Source organism: Bubalus bubalis, chromosome 23, assembly GCF_019923935.1.
Source record: "Bubalus bubalis isolate 160015118507 breed Murrah chromosome 23, NDDB_SH_1, whole genome shotgun sequence".
NCBI lineage: Eukaryota > Metazoa > Chordata > Mammalia > Artiodactyla > Bovidae > Bubalus > Bubalus bubalis.
In genome coordinates, this window is record NC_059179.1 from 5,622,331 (window position 1) to 5,642,528 (window position 20,198).

The 20,198-nt window shown below is 35.6% G+C and overlaps 1 protein-coding gene across 1 annotated transcript in view; it reads left to right on the top strand.

The window, feature by feature from the left end:
- PCDH15 (protocadherin related 15) overlaps positions 1 to 20,198 on the top strand; it is a 1,798,632-nt gene that overhangs the window by 1,476,302 nt on the left and 302,132 nt on the right. Inside the window, exons 19-20 of the mRNA XM_045164127.1 lie at positions 5,139 to 5,218; positions 14,060 to 14,153. Of these exons, the coding sequence (XP_045020062.1) occupies positions 5,139 to 5,218; positions 14,060 to 14,153 (174 nt within the window). The remainder of the gene's footprint in view (positions 1 to 5,138; positions 5,219 to 14,059; positions 14,154 to 20,198) is intronic.

Here is a 20,198-nt window from a genome sequence, read left to right on the forward strand (position 1 = left end):
GGATTGAAAGTCATTAATTTGGCTGAAAAAAGCACTGAGAATTCTGTAGGAATTCCTCTGTTACTTTAGTAACTTAACAAAATAATGACTTATATAAACAAAGTAACACAACATTCACAGTGCTCTAATCTGATGAAAATAATATTAAATATTAGAGTAGATCTGATACATTTGAAGCAAGGTTTAACATTAGTTTGGACTTAAAATTGTTTGCACAAAGTTATCTTACTTCAGAATCTGTTTATTCTGGCTTTTATGAAAACACAATATGATAAATTGTCTCTCAAAAACTATAACAACCACAAGCCAAAATCAAAGAGACATTGGTAAATCTGTAACAATATGATAGGTAAAAATGACTGACTGAAAGAGGAAAACAACAGAAAACATTTAGTGTGAACTTTTTAGTGGTAAAATATATCTCCAGATGCAGCTTAATTCTTTTTGTTGAGGAAGTTAAGTATCATTTGTAATTCCATTTTATCTTTCTCACTAATATGTATCTGGGAAAGAACCAAAATCAAAGGGGAAATATCAATCATATGCTATCAATCCCATTGACTGTGTGTATGTGTTTATTTTCTTTCTTAGTCTCTACACTTATACTTGCATTATAATTAATTTAATGAATTTTAAAATTTTAGATTTAAATTTAACTGGAATATTTCAAATATATTATAAGTAGCTTGTTGTTTCATTGTATTTTGATATTGTATTCGATTTTGTGTGTGTCTGTGAGTGTGTGTATGTAATAATGCATAATAATGCAATAACCTTATTAAAAAATAAAATAGAATCTTGACCTGGGTAAAATGGTCATATTGTCAGCTTAATTAAGATGGGATATGGTGAAGGTACAAGGGTGAAGGCAGGAGCACTAGTCAGATTATTATTGCTTAAACCCATGAGGGAGATGGTATTTGAAGTTCAGAGACAGCCAAATACTGCAGATATTTTAAATATAGACCCAGTGGGATTAACCTATGGGTTACATTAGGGATTAAGAATGTTCAGTTAAGGTCAAGTGGTAGACTGTTGTAGTTACTGCTATTTACTGAGATAATGAAGACTGAAAGCAGCAGTGGGAGAGTAGCAGAGAGATCAGGGTTGGGGATTTTAACATTTTAAATTGAGTGTGTCTATAGTTCATGTCCAGTGGGTTCTCAAGGCAAGAATACTGAAGTGGTTTGCCATTCCCTTCTCCAATGAACCACATTTTGTCAGAACTCTCCACCATAACCTCTCCATGTTGGATGGTTCTACATGGCATGACTCATAGTTTCATTAGGTTAGACAAAGCTGTGGTCCGTGTGATCAGATTGGTTAGTTTTCTGTGATTGTGGTTTTCAGTCTGCCCTCTGATGGAGAAGGATAAGAGGCTTATGGAAATTTCCTGATGGGAGAGACTGACTGAGGGGGAAACTGGGTCTTGTTCTGATGGGCGGGGCCATGCTCAGTAAATCTTTAATACAATTTTCTGTTGATGGGCAGGGCTGTGTTCCCTCCCTGTTATTTGACCTGAGAGCAAACTATGGTGGAAGTAATGAAGATAATGGCGACCTCCTTCACAAGGTCCCAGCAACACACTGCTATACTCAGTGCCCTGAAACCTGCAGCAGGCCACTGCCATCCCATCCCCCTGCTAGAGACTCCTGGACACTCACAGGCAAGTCTGGGTCAGTCTCTTGTGGGGTCACTGCTCGTTTCTCCTGGGTCCTGGTGTGCACAAGGTTCCAAGAGTCTGTATGCCCTCCAAGAGTTTATTTCCCCAGTCCTGTGTAATTTCGGCAGCTCTATGGTGGGATTAATGGCGACCTCCTCCAAGAGGGCTTATGCCATACCCAGGTCTACTGCACTCAGAGCCCCTACCCCTGCAGCAATCCACTGCTGACCCATACCTCCTTAGGAGATACTCAAACATAGTTCTGTCTCAGTCTCTGTGGGGTCTGTGGGTGTTGGTGTGCACAAAGTATGTGTGAATGTCTCTGGCAGGTGTCAGGTTTGATTCTAAATATGAAGTTACGAAAGTCATGCAAAGGAAGTGTTTTACCAAGATGACATTTTTAACTAATTCTACAAAGCTCTGAGCCACCATCTAAGCCACAAGATGGTGGCTATCTGCATTGTGGGAGACCTGGCTTTGATCCCTGGGTTGGGACGATCCCCTGGAGAAGGAAATGGCAGCCCACTCCAGTACTCTTGGCTGGAAAATCCCATGAACGAGCCATGGGGCTCTATGGAAGAGCCATGGGGTCTCAAAGAGTCGGACATGACTGAGAAGCTTCACTTTCTTTCTTTCTACAAAGTTTTGTCCACAAAGCCCTGCATGAAGTAAATACTAGAGATATGGTTATTGACATTTCTCCCGGCAATCTTGATTCCAGCTTGTGCTTCTTCCAGTTCAGCATTTCTCATGAAGTACTCTGCATATAAGTTATATAAGCAGGGTGACAATATACAGCTTGACGTACTCCTTTTCCTATTTGGAACCAGTCTGTTGTTCCATGTCCAATTCTAACTGTGTATCCTGACCTGCATACAAATTTCTCAAGAGGCAGATCAGGTGGTCTGTTATTCCCATCTCTTTCAGAATTTTCCACAGTTTGTTGTGATCCACACAGTCAAAGGCTTTGGCATAGTCAATAAAGCAGAAATAGATGTTTTTCTGGAACTCTCTTGCTTTTTCCATGATCCAGCAGATGTTGGCAATTTGATCTCTGGTTCCTCTGCCTTTTCTAAAACCAGCTTGAACATCAGGAAGTTCACAGTTCACGTGTTGCTGAAGCCTGGCTTGGAGAATTTTGAGCACTACTTTACTAGCGTGTGAGATGAGTGCAATTGTGTGGTAGTTTGAGCATTCTTTGGCATTGCCTTTCTTTGGGATTGGAATGCAAACTGACCCTTTCCAGTCCTGTGGCCACTGCTGAGTTTTCCAAATTTGCTGGCATATTGAGTGCAGCAGTTTCACAGCATCGTCTTTCAGGATTTGAAATAGCTCAAGTGAAGAGGAACTAAAAAGCCTCTTGATGAAAGTGAAAGTGGAGAGTGAAAAAGTTGGCTTAAAGCTCAACATTCAGAAACAAAGATCATGGCATCTGGTCCCATCACTTCATGGGAAATAGATAGGGAAACAGTGGAAACTGTCAGACTTTATTTTGGGGGGCTCCAAAATCACGGCAGATGGTGACTGCAGCCATGAAATTAAAAAGGCTTACTCCTTGGAAGGAAAGTTATGACCAACCTAGATAGCATATTCAAAAGCAGAGACATTACTTTGCCAACAAAGGTCCGTCTAGTCAAGGCTATTGTTTTTCCTGTGGTCATGTATGGATGTGAGAGTTGGACTGTGAAGAAGTCTAAACACCGAAGAATTGATGCTTTTGAACTATGGTGTTAGAGAAGACTCTTGAGAGTCCCTTGGACTGCAAGGAGATCCAACTAGTCCATTCTGAAGATCAGCCCTGGGATTTCTTTGGAAGGAATGATGCTAAAGCTGAAACTCCAGTACTTTGGCCACCTCATGCAAAGAGTTGACTCATTGAAAAAGACTGATGCTGGGAGGGATTGGGGGCAGGAGGAGAAGGGGACGACAGAGGATGAGATGGCTGGATGGCATCACTGATTCGATAGACGTGAGTTTGGGTGAACTCTGGGAGTTGGTGATGGACAAGGAGGCCTGGCGTGCTGTGATTCATGGGGTCGCAAAGAGTCAGACACGACTGAGTGACTGAACTGAACTGAGAGGTATGGTTCTATCCCTGGGTCAGGAAGATCCCCTGGAGGAGGAAACGGCAACCCATTCTTGCCTGAATTCTTGAATCTTGCCAGTATTCTTGCCTGAAAAATCCAATGAACAGAGGAGACTGTCAGGCTACAGTCTATGGGGTCACAAGAGTTCAACACAACTGAGCTAATCACACACACACACACATTCACACATTATTATTCAGTTGCCCTTGGACTCTGGAATTTGTGTGGTCCCAGAGGTTTCTGGCCACCTATCTGTTGTGATAGCTGATAGGGCTGTCCCATGACCAGGACCCTGAAATCCATGTCTAAGCCATCTGATCTACCTGTAGAAACAGTGCTCCCTGTTGGTCCAGAAATGGGATTTCATACTCAACCTGTCATGGCTGGGATAGTTGTTGTCCAGTAAAGGACCCCGTACAACCCCACTTTCTTAGATCCTGCAAACTCCAGAGCAGTGCCTACCAGTCAGAGAGGTAGAATCTGCCAACCAACTAATATAAATAAGTAGTAGTTCCCCTCCTCTTGAGGTCATATTTAGGCAGATCACTCTTATATTCCTTTTATATCATCCCGATTTCTTTATTCACCCCTCTTCCATAAGAGGATGTAATGGATTATTGAAAAGGAAGTTACTGGATATTTTAGGTGGCAAAATCCCAGACTCCAGAACCACAATATAGAATGTATATCTTTATTTTGGGTAAGAGAAACTCAGAACTAAAAGGCAGAAGCTGTAGATTTTGTTTTCTATGACTTAAGAAGGGAAAAAGGGTTAATATTTACTGAAACAATGTGCCAGATGTTAGTCTATGTGTTTTAACACAGATATTTCACTTAACCCTCTCAACATCTATTAACTTTTGTGTTATTATGGTTTTCATTTTACAAATGAAGAAATTGAGAAATGATCACACAATTAGCAACTGGAGCCCAATTTTTAATTTCAGGCTCTCTGGCTCCAGTTTCAGAAATCTTAACCATAAAGTTTTATAGACAATATATTTAGAGCAGAAAAAGAGGAAAAAAAAGTATATAAAATTATTTTGACAATGCAAACATTTATGTAGAGTCTAACATATTTGTTTTAGTTATTCATATAAAATTAAATACACTCTATGAAAATCATTACTATATTTCCCCACCTGATAAGATTATGTATGTATTCAGGGGATATTATTCTTATTCACTGTTGCAGCTTTCAGATGAAAAAGAATGGTAGAAATGCTGGGATCTGGTATTTACATGTAGTCATTAGCACATATTTTAATCTTTTTTTTAAAGGTATCATGGGCCTTCTGTGCTATTAGTTTCAAGTATCTATATTATACTGTACTGAATAGAAGCCATATCAATTACTTGATAATTAAATTTATGTTTTCTCTCTGAAGGCAACTGATCGAGAGGGAGACCCAATAATATATGCCATTGAGAACGGAGATCCACAGCGAGTTTTCAATCTTTCAGAAACGTAAGTTAATAATTTCTAAATATTTACTTTTTTAATTTTTAAAGTGTTAAACAATATACTGGTAGCAAGAGAACAGACTTTTAATCAAAGACTTTCAGCTGTCTGTAGTTTTATTTTACTTTTTTCATACATTTATTAGTGAGAGCTAGGGGTGGGGCGATGGATAATTCTGAATTCAGAAATCATACCCAGGAGACTATTTATTTATTTTAAATATTTTTACTAGGTAAAATCCACTGAGGTGGAAACTTTTCATTTGCAGTTATAACCTGGGATTAATTAGATTCCTTTAAAGCTGTCAGCTATTCATAACAGAAGTATTTCTACAAAAAGGAACTTGGCACTAAATTGTTCATTCAAAGGGAATTTTGTAAGACAAAGTATAATTCAAATGCATTTAAGGTGTCACCAAAGTCTATCCTTCAACTTTTGAGTAACAGGTATATTCTAGAAAAGCTAAGATAAAAATATTTCATGTCCATGCTAAGCCTCTTTTAGGTCTGTGTTCATGTCATTCTACTCACCTCTCTGAACATATCAGAGGTAATTTCGGTCATAACCATTGAGAAAACTGACAGCAGGCATTAAAGAAGGCATTGAAGTCTGCTTTGTTTCTCTTCTGCAATAGCAAAGTGGCTGTTCTGCTGTCACACGTGGCTGCTTGTCAAGGAGATGTTCTTGTTATCTGTCTGATGTTTCCTCTGTGGTCCTGAGTGGTTTTACTCCCTGAAAGGATGAAAATCTAAATGTAGCTGATGAGTGTAAAGTGAAAATTTTGGCAACTTAGTCAAACTCTGCTTCAGTCTCAGGAGCACATGGTGCACAATGATATATCAAGAGAACTGTGGATGGTCACGATCTTTTAAGAAACACCTGAAATTTTGCATTGACAAGGATGGTACAGCCATGAATGTGTATGCCTGGAAACAGTATTTCCCAGAGTTTTAGACTTCACAGATGAATAAGCTTCCATTTAAAAAATGGAAAGACAGATATTTTGAATTTTCCCTGATAGGTACATACAAATCATAAATTAGTTATAATTTGCAATCATCCTTAAAGAAAGAAAACTTTGTAAAAGAGACATTTTAACAGTAATTGAGACTGCATGGTACTGGCATAAGAATATGTCTGGATAACAAGGATAAACTTAAGAGTCCAAAAATAATCCCTTATATTTAAAGTCCATTGATTTCCAAAAGAAAGGGCCAAGACAATCCAATTAGAAAAGAATAATCTTTTCAGCAAATAAAGCTGGGACAACACACAAAGGAATGAAGTTGGACCTTTACCTCACACTATTTGTAGAAATTAACTCAAAGTGAATCATAGACCTAAATATAAAAGGTTAAACTATGTAATGTAGAAGAAAATACAGATGTAAATTATAATTTAGATTAGGCAATGCTTTCTTAGATATGATACAAAAAGCAAAAGTGATTAATGAGAAGACCAATAAGTTGCACTTCATCAAAATTTGAAAAAAAAAATGATTCAAATGGCATGATCATGAATTTGAAAGACAGCCTCTCAGAATGAGAGAAAATATTTTAGATAATGTATGTGACAAGGGACCTATATGGAATATGTAAAGAACTATATCTTGAAAATAAACAGATCAATAATCTAAATAAAAATGAACAAGACTTTAAATAGACATTTCTTCAAAGATACGTATATGGTCAATAAGCACATGAAATATGCTCATAATCACTAGTCACTAAGGAAATGCAAATTAGAATCATGAAATACCACTTCACATCCACTCAGAATGGCTATAATGAAAAACAAAGGAAATAGCATATACGGGTGAGGATGTAAAAATATCAAAATTCTCATATATTTCTGGTGGGAATGTAATATGTACATTCTGTAAAACTATTTCTCACATTTGGAGAAGGAAATGGCAACCCACTCCAGTGTTCTTGCCTGGAGAATCCCAGGGGCAGGAGAGCCTGGTGGGCTGACATCTATGGGGTCACACAGAGTCGGACACGACTGAAGTGACTTAGCAGCAGCAGCAGAGTTACCATATAACTCAGCAATTGCACTTGTGTCTATTCAAGACAAAAGAAAACACGTGTCCACTTAAAAAGTTGGACAAAAAATGTTTATAACAGAATTATTTAAAATGGCAAAATGTGTACAACAACTCAAATGTTTGTCTGTAGATGAAGTAAATTAACAAAATGTGTATTCATGTGGTGGGATATTATTCATCAGTAAAGAGAATTAAGTACTGAAACATGCATGAACCTTGGAAGTAAGATACTAAATGAAAGAAACCACAAAAGAACACATTTTGTATGATTCCATTTGTATTAGATGTCCAAAATAGGCAAATCTATAGAGACAAAAAGTAGACTACACATTTCCTGAGGCTGGGAGATGGCAGAGAATAGGGAGTGGATACTAATGGATACAGTGGTCAAGTATTCTAAAATTGATTCTGGTGATACTTAAATTAATAAAATTATTGAATTTACATTTCAAATGGGTGAATTCAATGATACATGAATTATATGTTAATAAAGGCAATAAAAATAAGAAAATAATGAAACTTTCACCATTATTCTCTGTTAAGGATTTCCATTCCTGTGTTTATCTGTTTTTCTTTTGATGATGAAGGATTTTACAACTGCTGGATGTGAAATCTAATGAGCTACCAGTTTTATCAAAGACACTCTCACTCATGCTGCTACCGTAGCAAGTGGTTCTCTTCTACTTTCTCATTTATGATTTTGAAGCCAAACAGACAAAAACCTAACTGAGAATCAGAGTTTCTTTAATGTGTGAAAGATACGAATGCAGCGTCCTCTTTGTCTGAATTGAGCTAATCAGACAGAAATATCCTTGAATGCAAACTGCTTCCAGACAGCTAGAATAGGTCAGGTCTCTATGATGGTTGCATGGTCTCTTTCAATGATCATTCTTGATTCAGGATCTGTACACTGAGCACATTGCCTTTTATCTTTTGGTGATTTTATTTCAGCCAACACATTGCTCTTATTCCCATTGATATGTATAGGCTGGTCTAGACCCTTAGCAATATATTTCAACACATTTGAAATGGAAGAAAATTGATACTTTAATTCCTGCTTCCTTTGATACTTCTGGGATACTTGTGCAAATTTGCATTACCACTTCTGTGTAAGTTTTAAGGATTTGAATAATTCGGGTACTCTCTCCAAAAATAATAGAAAACAATTTATGTTCTCTCTTGTCAGATGTTTCAATTCATCTAAGTAGTGATCTTGGTTACATTTTCCTTCTTAAAACTAAAAAAGTACATGCTTATTGTTTATATTAAACATTATATTATTTTATTCTATAATGCCATTGTTAGCAATAATCATTATGATACCATTAATTTACCTTTTCTCCATTGAAATAAAAATACACCAAAACATTTTTATAATTTGTTAAAAATGTTAGTAGTAATGAATCTCAATGCTAGTATGGATTGACTAAGTGTTGAATTGTTATATGTGTTTTAATTAGATTAGTGGATTAGTCATATGTCCAGGGAAAAAACTTCTTTACATAAAAATGCTTGTTCCTTAAAGAGAACAATCATCCATTATGCAGATCATTTAGCACCATGTATTAAATGGTTAGATCTTTATGGTTCTGCAGCATAATGCATTAATAACTTTGTGTCTGTTCTAGTATATTATTCATCAAATATTTGTTCAGCAAACATTCACTATTAAGTAAACATTTAAGCAAGATGTAAAGAAACTTCCTCTGTAACTATTATGACCAATATATAAGTTATTTATTGCAGGAGATTGAGGAATTCTTATTGATTATCACCATTGTAGCACAAGGCATGTGATGTAACACTTAAACACTAAGTGCTAAATAGAAGAAGCCAGAGTTATTTCTGCCCCTTGTTAGAATTGTCTTTGAAGATTTTACATCTTCACTGGCATTTTTATTTCTTTCTTTGTGACTAATTAATTTTGACCCTAAATTTAAAGCTTGATTATGTTTTTCATGTCAATTTAAACTACACTGAAGATTAATATATAAGAACACATGTATACCTGTGGCGGATTCATTTTGATATTTGGCAAATCTAATACAGTTATGTAAAGTTTAAAAATAAAATAAAATTAAAAAAAAAAAAAAAAAAAGAAAGATGATATGCATTTTTTTTCTGTCAGCTCTACTCTCAAAATACATACTCAATCATCCTTTTCGCAGTACTAGTTCATGTCTCCATCATCTTTCTCCCTAAACTACCACCAGTACCAGTATCTAACTCTTTCTATTGGTCTGTGTTTGTTAATCACTGATTACTGCTTAACATGGAATGCCATGTCAAACTAGGAACAATTACACATTTTGAAGTACACTCTAACATCTCTATCATTTTAAGGCCTGAAAAAATGATGGCCATATCAGCATGATGAGTCTGTGAAAGACAGACACTTGCAAGTGTAAATAATGTTAATCACAACTAGTAGAATGTATTGAAAAAGATTAAAGGAAGAATAGAACACAAAGCATGAAACCTGTGAGACAATCTCTGTCAATGCATAATTATGCTGGTGGGGTAGTTCCTAATAAATTATGCATTTGGAGAAAATGAACACTAAAATAGCAGGTTGGTTTGTTTGGCAGTAGATACCCTTTAGCAGTAAATACCCTCTACTATTTTTAATCTACATTGTATAAACAACATTTGAACACAATTTTTATGGTTTGGCAAACCAATTCATTGTCTAAAAGAGCTTGGTTTTCTCCAACACAGTACCTTTTAGGACTATAGCCTTAGTGTTTGGTGAGGGAATTCTGTGCAATACAGTTAATATAATTGAGGTTAAATTCACATAGTATAAAATTTACTATTTTAAAGTAAAAAGTTCAGTGGCATTTAGTAGACTCACAATGTTCTACAACTATCAGTTCTATCTAATTCCACAGCATGACCATCATCCCAAAAGGAAACACAAAGCCGTTAAGCAGTTACTCCCTACCTGCCCTTCTCCTCAGCCACCGGCAGTCACCTAATTATGTGCAACTTCTATGTATTTATTTATTTCAGATATTTCCTATAAACAGAATGACACAATAGGTGACATTTTGTGTCTTACTTTTTTCACTAGGCCTAAAGATTTCAGAGTTCTTCCATGTTGAACCGTATCTCTGTACTTTATTTCTTTTTACAACTGCATAATATTCTGTTACATGTATACACAGCAATTTGCTTATCCATTCATACATTGGTGAAAATTTGGACTGCTTTTCTGTTTTGGCTATTGTTGATACTGTATGTGTGTGTGTGTGTGTGTGTACTTTTCAATACTAAGCAACTTTTTTCAGTTCTTTTGAATATATACCCAGAATTGTAACTGCTGGGTCATAATATTGTAATTATTTACTTTTTGAGGAACTGTCAAACTGTTTTCCATAGTGACTGAACCTTTTTACATTCTCACCAGCAATATAGAAGGGTTGCCTCCATGTTTTCATTAACACATTATTTTCCCCTCCTGTTTTGTTAATTGTAGCCACCCTAGTGAGTATGAAGTACTATTTCATTGTAATTTTGATTTGTTATTTCCCTGATGACTAATGATGTTGAGCATGTTTTCATGTGCTTATCTGCTATTTGTGTATCTTCTTTGGAGAAATAGCTATTCAAATCCTTTAACTATTTTTAAATTGAATTGTTTCTTTTGTTTTTGAGTTGTACCAAGTCCTTTATGTATGTGGGGAACCGACTCTTATCAGATATATGACTTGTAAATATTTTCTTCATTTTGTAGGATTTTTTCACTTTATTGATATTGTAGTTTCATACACAAAAAATTAACTTTGAGGCAGTCCAACATATAGTTTTTCCTCTTGCTGTTCATGCTTTTGTTATCATATTTAAGATTCCATTGTCAAGCTCCAAATCATGATTTATCTCTATGTTTTTGTCTAAGAGTTTTATGGTTTCAGTACTTACATATGGATTGTTGATCCATTTTGAGTTTTCTTAGTATGGTTTTTTAATACATTCTTTTGCATGTAGAGCTCCTGTTGCCCCAGCAATCATTTGTTGAAGAGACTTTTCTTTCATATTGAATGATCTTGGCATTCTTTTGAAAATCAGTTGGTCACAGACACATAGGTTCGTATACGGACTCTCAATTCTATTCACCAGGATACTTAGGCATTTTTGAATGCCCTAAATTTCCAAGAAAGTCTCTACTCAGTTTTCCCTTCCAGGCTTTTGGTTTTCTTATGCCTCAAACACAATCTATTGCCTTAGGTGACTGCAGATTGCTCCCTGACTTACACTGTTTTCCAGGAATACCCACTGCTTTTTCGCCTGGAGTGAATTCTGCTTTTTAGGCAAAACAAAGACAAAAGCTATGTTATCCCTTCAGGCAGCCTTTAAGACCAGTTGGAATAGACGAATCCAATACGTTGTGAATAAGGGTAGTTTTGCTGCCTCAGACACAAGGACTAGAGTATCACACTGGGGGTGCTGATCACCATTTTTAAGACCACTCTAAGTCAGGAAGAGATGGGGCAAGGACAAGTAAAAAGGGAACACATCTTTATTATTAGCAATTTTTAAAGTTCCCTTTTCCTTAAATCTACCTCCATTTGGGTGCTGTCAATGCTTGACTATTTTCTAGAGTCCTATCAAAGATGCTTCATTTTTCGACACTTCTTTAGAGAGAACATCTCTTCAAGCTGTCTGGGTCACCATTTTTACTGATTTTGTCCTGTGCAATAGATTTTCAATTATGTAAAATTCAATTAGCACTATTACTGATGTTTTACCAGGAGGGAGTCTTACGTATTTTTAGTGTATTACTGATAAGATTTGCTGCATTCCTAAATGTAGCCTAATGTATTGTGCCCTATAGCTTCCATCCAGCAGATAGCAGAGTCCTCCTTTCCAGTTATTTCTGGAATTTCATGAAAGGATGCTTGTGCGGACTCATAAACTAGTCTTTCAGCTATAAATACCCAAAGACCATTACCTATTCTTTCTCTATTTTTCCATCTCACAAGTATCCTGTCTCTACTACACTGGAATACAAGGCACATATCATCTTAAGCAAAGGACTATTTCCATAATAATCATGAGGCCATGAAAAATAAGCTATTTAGGTATAATATGGCTCTAAATTCTTATGAAATATAAATTTCTAGTGATTTTCTAATTTAATATACAAGGAATGTTATAGTCTTGAACTTTAAACTGAGGAGGAAAATGGAAAACAATAACTCAATTTTTTTTCTTCCTTTCATTGTACTGTGGATAAGTTTTAAGGTTTTCTATTTCTCAAGTTAACTTGTGAATAAGTCTCAGAAGTAATAAATGCCTTACTTTTCTCTTTGAATGTCATTTTAGAATGAGATTATTCAAACCATTTAGTGTGGGAAGTTGATCCAAACCTGATTATTATGAACTACTCTGGGAATTGGTTTCAGTTATTTAACAAAACAGTTTAAGATGCACCAGAAGCAAAGTCAATTTTTTATAGTCATAACATATGTTTAAAACATTTTTTTTAGTCCATATCAATAACAACAATAAAACAAATAGAATAACTGCAACTCTGATCTTGATTCCTTGGCATTGACTCTCTGTACTCAACTAGCATATGTGGTGTGAATTGTTTCAATTTCACTGTAGGGACAAAAGCACTTGCATTAAAATGAAAGCTTTTTATCTATCAGAAACAATGTGCTTTTATACTTGAATATTTTAATGTTTTGTTAAATCAATGTAACCTCTCCTCAAAGTAGATGCTTATTAGGCCTTAATTAAAATATCATACACAATATTAAACTGGAATGTCTAAGACATAAATGTAGAATTTGTTTTAAGAACATTATAAGTGACAAACTGTTATAAAACAAATTACTTGGGAGGATAAAATCTTAAATGTTTCAAAGTATGTATTCTAAACAGTGAAAAGGTTGATTTAAAAATACTCTAAGTATGAGAATTTTCACAAAGGCTGATCATCTCCCATTATACATAATGCTTAAGAAATGTCTAAATCTCAAGAGAATAACAAAATGGTTAAATTGTAGTATGACAACAAAGGCATTTGTTTTTATAAAATATAAAATGAGAGGATGAGTGCTCATAAAGTTATATTATCTTGAAAAGAATGTAAATATGAAGCCTAAGTGCTCTTTTGAAAGTAATTATAATGTATTTAAATATGGTTATAATAGAAAATAAAAAAGAAACACTAAAAAATAACCCACAATATCTGTGAAAATTTTGATAATTCCACTGTGTATTTTCCAATTTTCTACAATAAGCCTCAGTCATATTGAAATTTGTTAAAAAAAAAAGGAAAAATAAATTTTAATCTCTAAGTTTTATCAAAGGTGAAATGTAGATGTTTGCATTTCCATAGTGGTCACATATGTGACAATGAATAGGAGTGGTGATATATTGCTAGATTAAAAAAACGACTTCTTTACTCATAGGATTTTGGAACTGCTAAAGATTAATGGACTCTTTTACCTTGGAAATAATCACAACAAGATAGATGTCTTTCTTCCTGGGATGAATTAGGCAATATCCACCCCACCCCCTCGCCCCCAACCCTTGGAGGCTATAGAATCAACCCAGTTACCTTATTTAGTTTAGCAATTTTTCATTATTGCTAAGAAGCTCAACAGCTTTAAAAGCCTTTTTCAATTTTCAGCATGAATCCTAGAAACAAACATGTTAAATACTCAAGCTATGTTTGTGGAAGGGGGAAAAAAAGAAACTATCAAGAGTAGTTCACAACAGTAGGAAGACTCCCAGTGATGTAATATCTTTCTGTGCCTCATCTGTTTGTTTGTTTTCTCTGTTACTAGTACTGGGATTCTAACCTTAGGGAAAGCCCTGGACAGGGAAAGCACTGACCGCTACATTCTGATCATCACTGCTTCTGATGGCAGGCCAGATGGGGTGAGTACTCTCTTGGGGAAAGGGTTTTAAAAATAGTACTAAAGAAATTGGGAAAACCTTATAGTTCTACTCTCTGAAATGATTTGTTACAACCATTAATTTGTGAATTAGTCTTTTTTTTTCACTTGGAAAAGCTACTTAAAATTACTCGAAGTGTTTTTCTTCTTAAATGAGCTCTTTTAATTGATGAAACTATACTCTGAACTTGTTATGCAGCTGAAACTTTTGACTTGATAGAATAATAGACACCTGGGATTAGCTTTCTTACCCAATTTATGAGGAAAGTTAAATCTAACTTAGTGTAAGACGTATTTCATTGGGTCCATCACCAGCTCAGCCTGGCAGGTCTGGCAGTTTTACCATTTAGGAATCAAGTTCCTTGTTGTCACTTTTTTGAGGGCAGGGGACAGTGGGTGGAAGGTAATTTGTGTATAAATATGGTGAAGCACTTAGGAAACCAAGTTGACTGTTTCCACAGGTTATTTGTAAGCAGCAGAATATTGACTAATCTTTGATGATTGAAGTGGTTTAAAAGGGCCCATAATTCTAGAGAAGATGTTTCTTTTGCATCTGAAAATCAATACTAAAAATAAATAAATTATTTACTTATGCAGGAGTATTTTAAAATCACTTGGTTGCATTCAATCCACCTATCCACAACTACCACCATTCTGATTTTTAAGTAATATGATAATGCATTTGTTGGCAACGATGTTTTAGTCTTTTTTGCCACCATTTTGGTGTTACAAAGTGGTTTTTTTCTTTAGTCAAGCGCTTTTGGGCTTCCCTGGTGGCTCACATGGTAAAGAATCTACCTGCAATGTGGGAGACCTGGGTTCAATCCCTGGGTTGGGAAGATCCCCTGGAAAAGGGAACAGTTACCCACTCCAGTATTCTGGCCTGGAGAATTCCATGGACAGAGGAGCCTGGCAGGGTACAGCCCACGGATTTTCAAAGAGACACATCCAAGTGACTTTTACTTTCACTTATGGGTCAACTGAACACTGTTCTCTGGAAATAATTTCAAATTCAGTGTAAGTGTCTAGGTAATACTCACCCAACTCAAACAGCAGCATATTTCCAGTTTACCTGACATAACTTCTTTGATCAAAAAATAGACTGAGGGAGCATATAATACTCTCCTCACACTTATTTGTAGAGAATCGCTGTGGAAAGTTTATTGTGGTCAGAACATACAAATTGATACTAGGCAGTTTTATCATCTTAATTAAAAATAACAAAAATAGATAATGATAACTATTTAAATTTGGTAATTGCAGTCTGCCCATAATAAGCTATTTTTCAAACATTAGATAACAGCTCTATGTGAAATATAAAATATGCACAACACTTTTAGTAAATAGTAAACCCAAGTGTAAGCACTTAGAGATTAGACAAGTGAGTAAAAATAAAGTGTAAGGTTAATTTTTACATATTCAATCCCCTTAATTAATATAATGTGTCTGTGTAAGACATATGTAAAGAAGTCTGTGAGAGTCTTAAGAAGAAAATGATTGAAAACTTGACTTAATGATGAAAGATTGATGGGTAAATTGGCTGGGAAATAACTGAGGGGGAAAATTCTATGGAAAGGGAGGAATTATTCAGCACAGATTAAGGGGTATAGTTAAAGTAAAGATAATAAGGAGGTTTTACCTCAACCATTTATGAATCATAAATTAATGGAAATAATACCATTAAGACTTCCTACCATTGGCTTTAAAAGGAAGATTTCCTTGACAAGAATAAAGATGGAAAAGAATTGATGCTTTTGAACTGTGGTGTTGGAGAAGATTCTTGAGAGTCCCTTGGACTGCAAGGAGATCCAACTAGTCCATTCTAAAGGAGATTAGTTCTGGGTGTTCTTTGGAAGGACTGATGCTAAAGCTGAAACTCCAGTACTTTGGCCACCTCATGCGAAGAGTTGACTCATTGGAAAAGACTCTGATTCTGGGAGGGATTGGGGGCAGGAGGAGAAGGGGACGACAGAGGATGAGATGGCTGGATGGCATCACTGACTTGATGCATATGAGTTTGAGTGAACTCTGAGAGTTGATGATGGACAGGGAGGCCTGGCATGCTGCAATTCATGGGGCTGCAAAGAGTTGGACATGGCTGAGTGACTGAACTGAACTGATTAAGCTATCTGTCATCATATCAGTCTACTAATTATGACTTTGTCCACATCAAAAACTGAAAATAAGTTCTGGCTAACTTTAGTGGTTTAGTTCTTTGTAGAACATTTTTTTTTTAATTTTTTTTCAGTTATTTGCTTGTTAATTTCAATTCTCCTTGGCCAGGACATTGAGCATTTCTAATTCCCCCAATTTTTCTTTCTATAAGAATGAATATGATATTATACATGTTTCAATGCCATGTGGGAGGGGAGTTCAGGATTGGGAACACATGTACACCTGTGGGGGATTCATGTTGATGTATGGCAAAACCAATACAATATTGTAAAGTAATTAGCCTTTAATTAAAATAAATAAATTTAAATTAAAAAATGATTATGAAATAAAATTCTGATTCTTTTAAGCAAATTTGTTTTATTTACAGAAGTTTGTATCAGTAGAGAAAGAAACATTTAAATTTCGAACAAAAGCTTCTTCAGTTAACTTCATCATTTATATAACTTTAGAGATTGACTTATACATGTGCACATATAGTGGGTGGTTTAAGAATAAAGTATTTACAAAATATAATAGTCTTATTTTTGAAAGCACTTTTCTTATGTAAGCATTTAAATGTATGTCCTTTGTAGACTTATAGTAAAATTTATATTTTAACTTTAATAATGATTGTTCTTAAGAAAGATATTTAATCAGCATGGAACCCTGGTAAATGGATTTTCTTGTCAGAATCAACAGCTATGTATACAAGATAAATTGCAAAGATATAATTTGAATATTGCAGAAGAGAGTCAATTATTCTCACGGGTAGCCCAGAAATTTGTATTTTTAATGATGATTCAAGTAATCTTCAGATCACTTTCTAGAAATACATAAGCTTAAAGTTATTCTATATGTGTTGATTACATTTCTGCCAGATAAATGGCTATTTTTCATTTCATATACAGTCTCTAAGATATGGATAAATAGATCTATATGGTCCATAAACTGCAGCCTGAATCAGCACAGAAATGGTAGACTTGTTATTTAATTTCTTAGCTCACCTAGTGATCATTTCTCATCTATATCACTCAGTTACAGATCACAGCCTTTCAAGACCCAGTATAATCTAAAATCATACCACTCCATAGTGTTAATAAGCAGAAGTTTAAAGAATAAGATGGACATCAGTACAGTAGATTGACAGGGAAATACAGATAGTTTGGCACTTTATGCAAGCAATTAGTAAGAAGGTCAGCAAACTCTAATGTGGCAACTCTTGGATTTCAGGTCCAGGCTGTCCACTTTAATGTCTCATTCACTCTCAGGAAAATTGAGAGCTACTGCTACCATAAAGACACATCTTTTTACTGGCTTTAACAGTAACACAACTTTTAAACAAGATATAATATTTGTTAAACTGATTTTTGTTTTTAAAGCAATGTAGCTCTTTAGAGAAATTTTGGGGACTATATTAATAAATCAATAAAAGTCAAAAGGAAAAAATAACAGGATCTGTATTTCACCTAATCATATAACATCTGAATTTATACATATCCATATATATCTACACACCAGTGTAAGTTGGTGTGCATGCATCCTTTAAATTAAATGATTTCATGGAGAGTGAACAGACCATAATTGTGCAACTTAATGAATTTTAACATAGTGAAAACACTTGTATGGTCACCATTCAGAGCGAGAAACAGAAATTAACACTCCAGGAGCCCAGCCTTACAGTCATACTATCCCTACTCTATCTTCTTCACAAAAATGATCCCTATCCTGACTTCTATCACATTGGAGAATTTGTGCCAATCTTTGAAATCTATATACTTGGAATCATGTAGTATATATTGTGTCTGACCTCATACACTCAATCTTATGTTCATGAAATTCGTTGATGTGACTACTTTTAATAGTAGTTTATGCATTCTTACTATGACTTGTTATTTAATTTTAGCAAAAAAATACAATATAATAATGGTTGGTGGGTGCTTAGTTTGCTTCCTGGCTTTGGCTCTACAACACCGTTCTGCTTGTCTTTGACATTTATTTTTTTTTTTCTTATTGAAAGACATTTTTATTATTGGTGCTCCTGTTCTACCCAGGGCACTGGATGAGATGATGCTCTGTCCCTTGTCCATCTATGTCCTTGCTTGCTGGCTTCTCATCCCCCCAGTCCCTTCTTTGTTCCCCTAAGCCTTGTCCTTGTCTCTGACATTTCTTTAAGGAAAATTTTTATTGGAGTTTTAAATATAGAAATGTATTCAAAGCGTACTGAATAACTATAAATTTTCACAAAATAAACCTATCAATGTAGCTAGTACACAAGAAAACTATTATTAATACCCAAGAATTCCTTCCTATGCATGGTAAATTTTTAATGACTGCTGGACATAATATATGAAAATTTATAGAGAGAATAAAATTATATTGCTCAAAAGAAGATTTACAATACATCTCTTAAAATAAGGACAGATCAGATAAATCCAACCAAAATTTGACTATTGAATTTTGATCTGAGTAAGGCCTGGTCTAGAACTAATGCAACATTATTCACCAGTCATATCCGACTCTTTGTGACTCCATCACCAGGCTCCTCTGCCCATGGAATTCTCTAGGCCAGAATACTGGAGTGGGTTGCCATTCACTTAAGGGGATCTTCTAGACCCAGGAATCGAACCTGGGTCTCCTGCATGTAGGCAGATTCTTTACCATCTGAGAAACGAGGCTGATTGTTTACTCATAGAGGATAGAACTTCAATTATCCCAACAGGAAGGATGGGGTATTTACCACGACCTCTCCTCCTTTGTTGTTGCTCAGTCACTCAGTCATGTCCAACTATTTCTGGCCCTAAAGATTGTAGCACACCAGGCTTCCCTGTTCTTCACCATCTCCCGGAGCCTACTCAAATTCATATCCATTGAGTTAGTGATGCCATCCAACCATCTCATCCTCTGTTGTCCCCTTCTCTTACTGTTATCAATTTTTTCAAGCATCAGAGTGCTTTCTAATGAATTGGTTCTTTGCATCAGGTGGCCAAAGTGTTCAGCTTCAGCATAAATCCTTCCAATGAATATTCCTTTGATTTCCTTTAGAATTGACTGGTTGGATCTCCTTGCAGTCCAAGGGACTCTTAAGAGTATTCTCCAACACCAGAGCTCAAAACACCAATCCTTTGACACTCAGCCTTCTTTACAGTCCAAATTTCACATCCATACAAGACTACTGGAAAACATAGCTTTGACTAGACAGACCTCTGTCGGCAAAACAATGTCTCTGCTTTTCAATATGCTGTCTAGGTTTGTCACAGCTTTACTTCCAAAGAGCAAGTGTCTTTTAATTTCGTGGTTGCAGTCACCACCTGCAGTGATTTTGGGGCTCCCCAAAATGAGGTCTGTCACTGTTTCCATTTTTTCCCCATTTGGCATGAAATGATGGGACCGAATGCCATAATCTTTGTTTTTGAATATTGAGTTTTAAGCCAGTTTTTTCACTCTCCTTGCTTCATCAAGAGACTCTTTGGTTCCTCTTCACTTTCTGCCATTAGTGGTGTCATCTGCATATCTGAATTTGTTGTTATTTCTCTCAGCAATCTTGATTCCAGCTTGTGCTTCCTCCAGCCCAGCTTTTCTCATGATGTACTATCCATATAAGTTAAATAAGCAGGGTGATAATATACAGCCTTGACATACTCCTTTCCCAATTTTGAGCCAGTCCATTGTTCCATGACAGTTCTAACTTACTTCTTGAGCTGCATATGTTTCATGGGAGGCAGGTAAGGTGGTCTGGTATTCCCATCTCTTCAAGAACTTTCCACAGTTTGTTGTGATACACAAGTCACAGGCTTTAGCATAGTCAATGAAGCAGAAGTAGATGTTCTGGAATTCTCTTGCTTTTTCTATGATCCAACGGATGTTGGCAATTTGA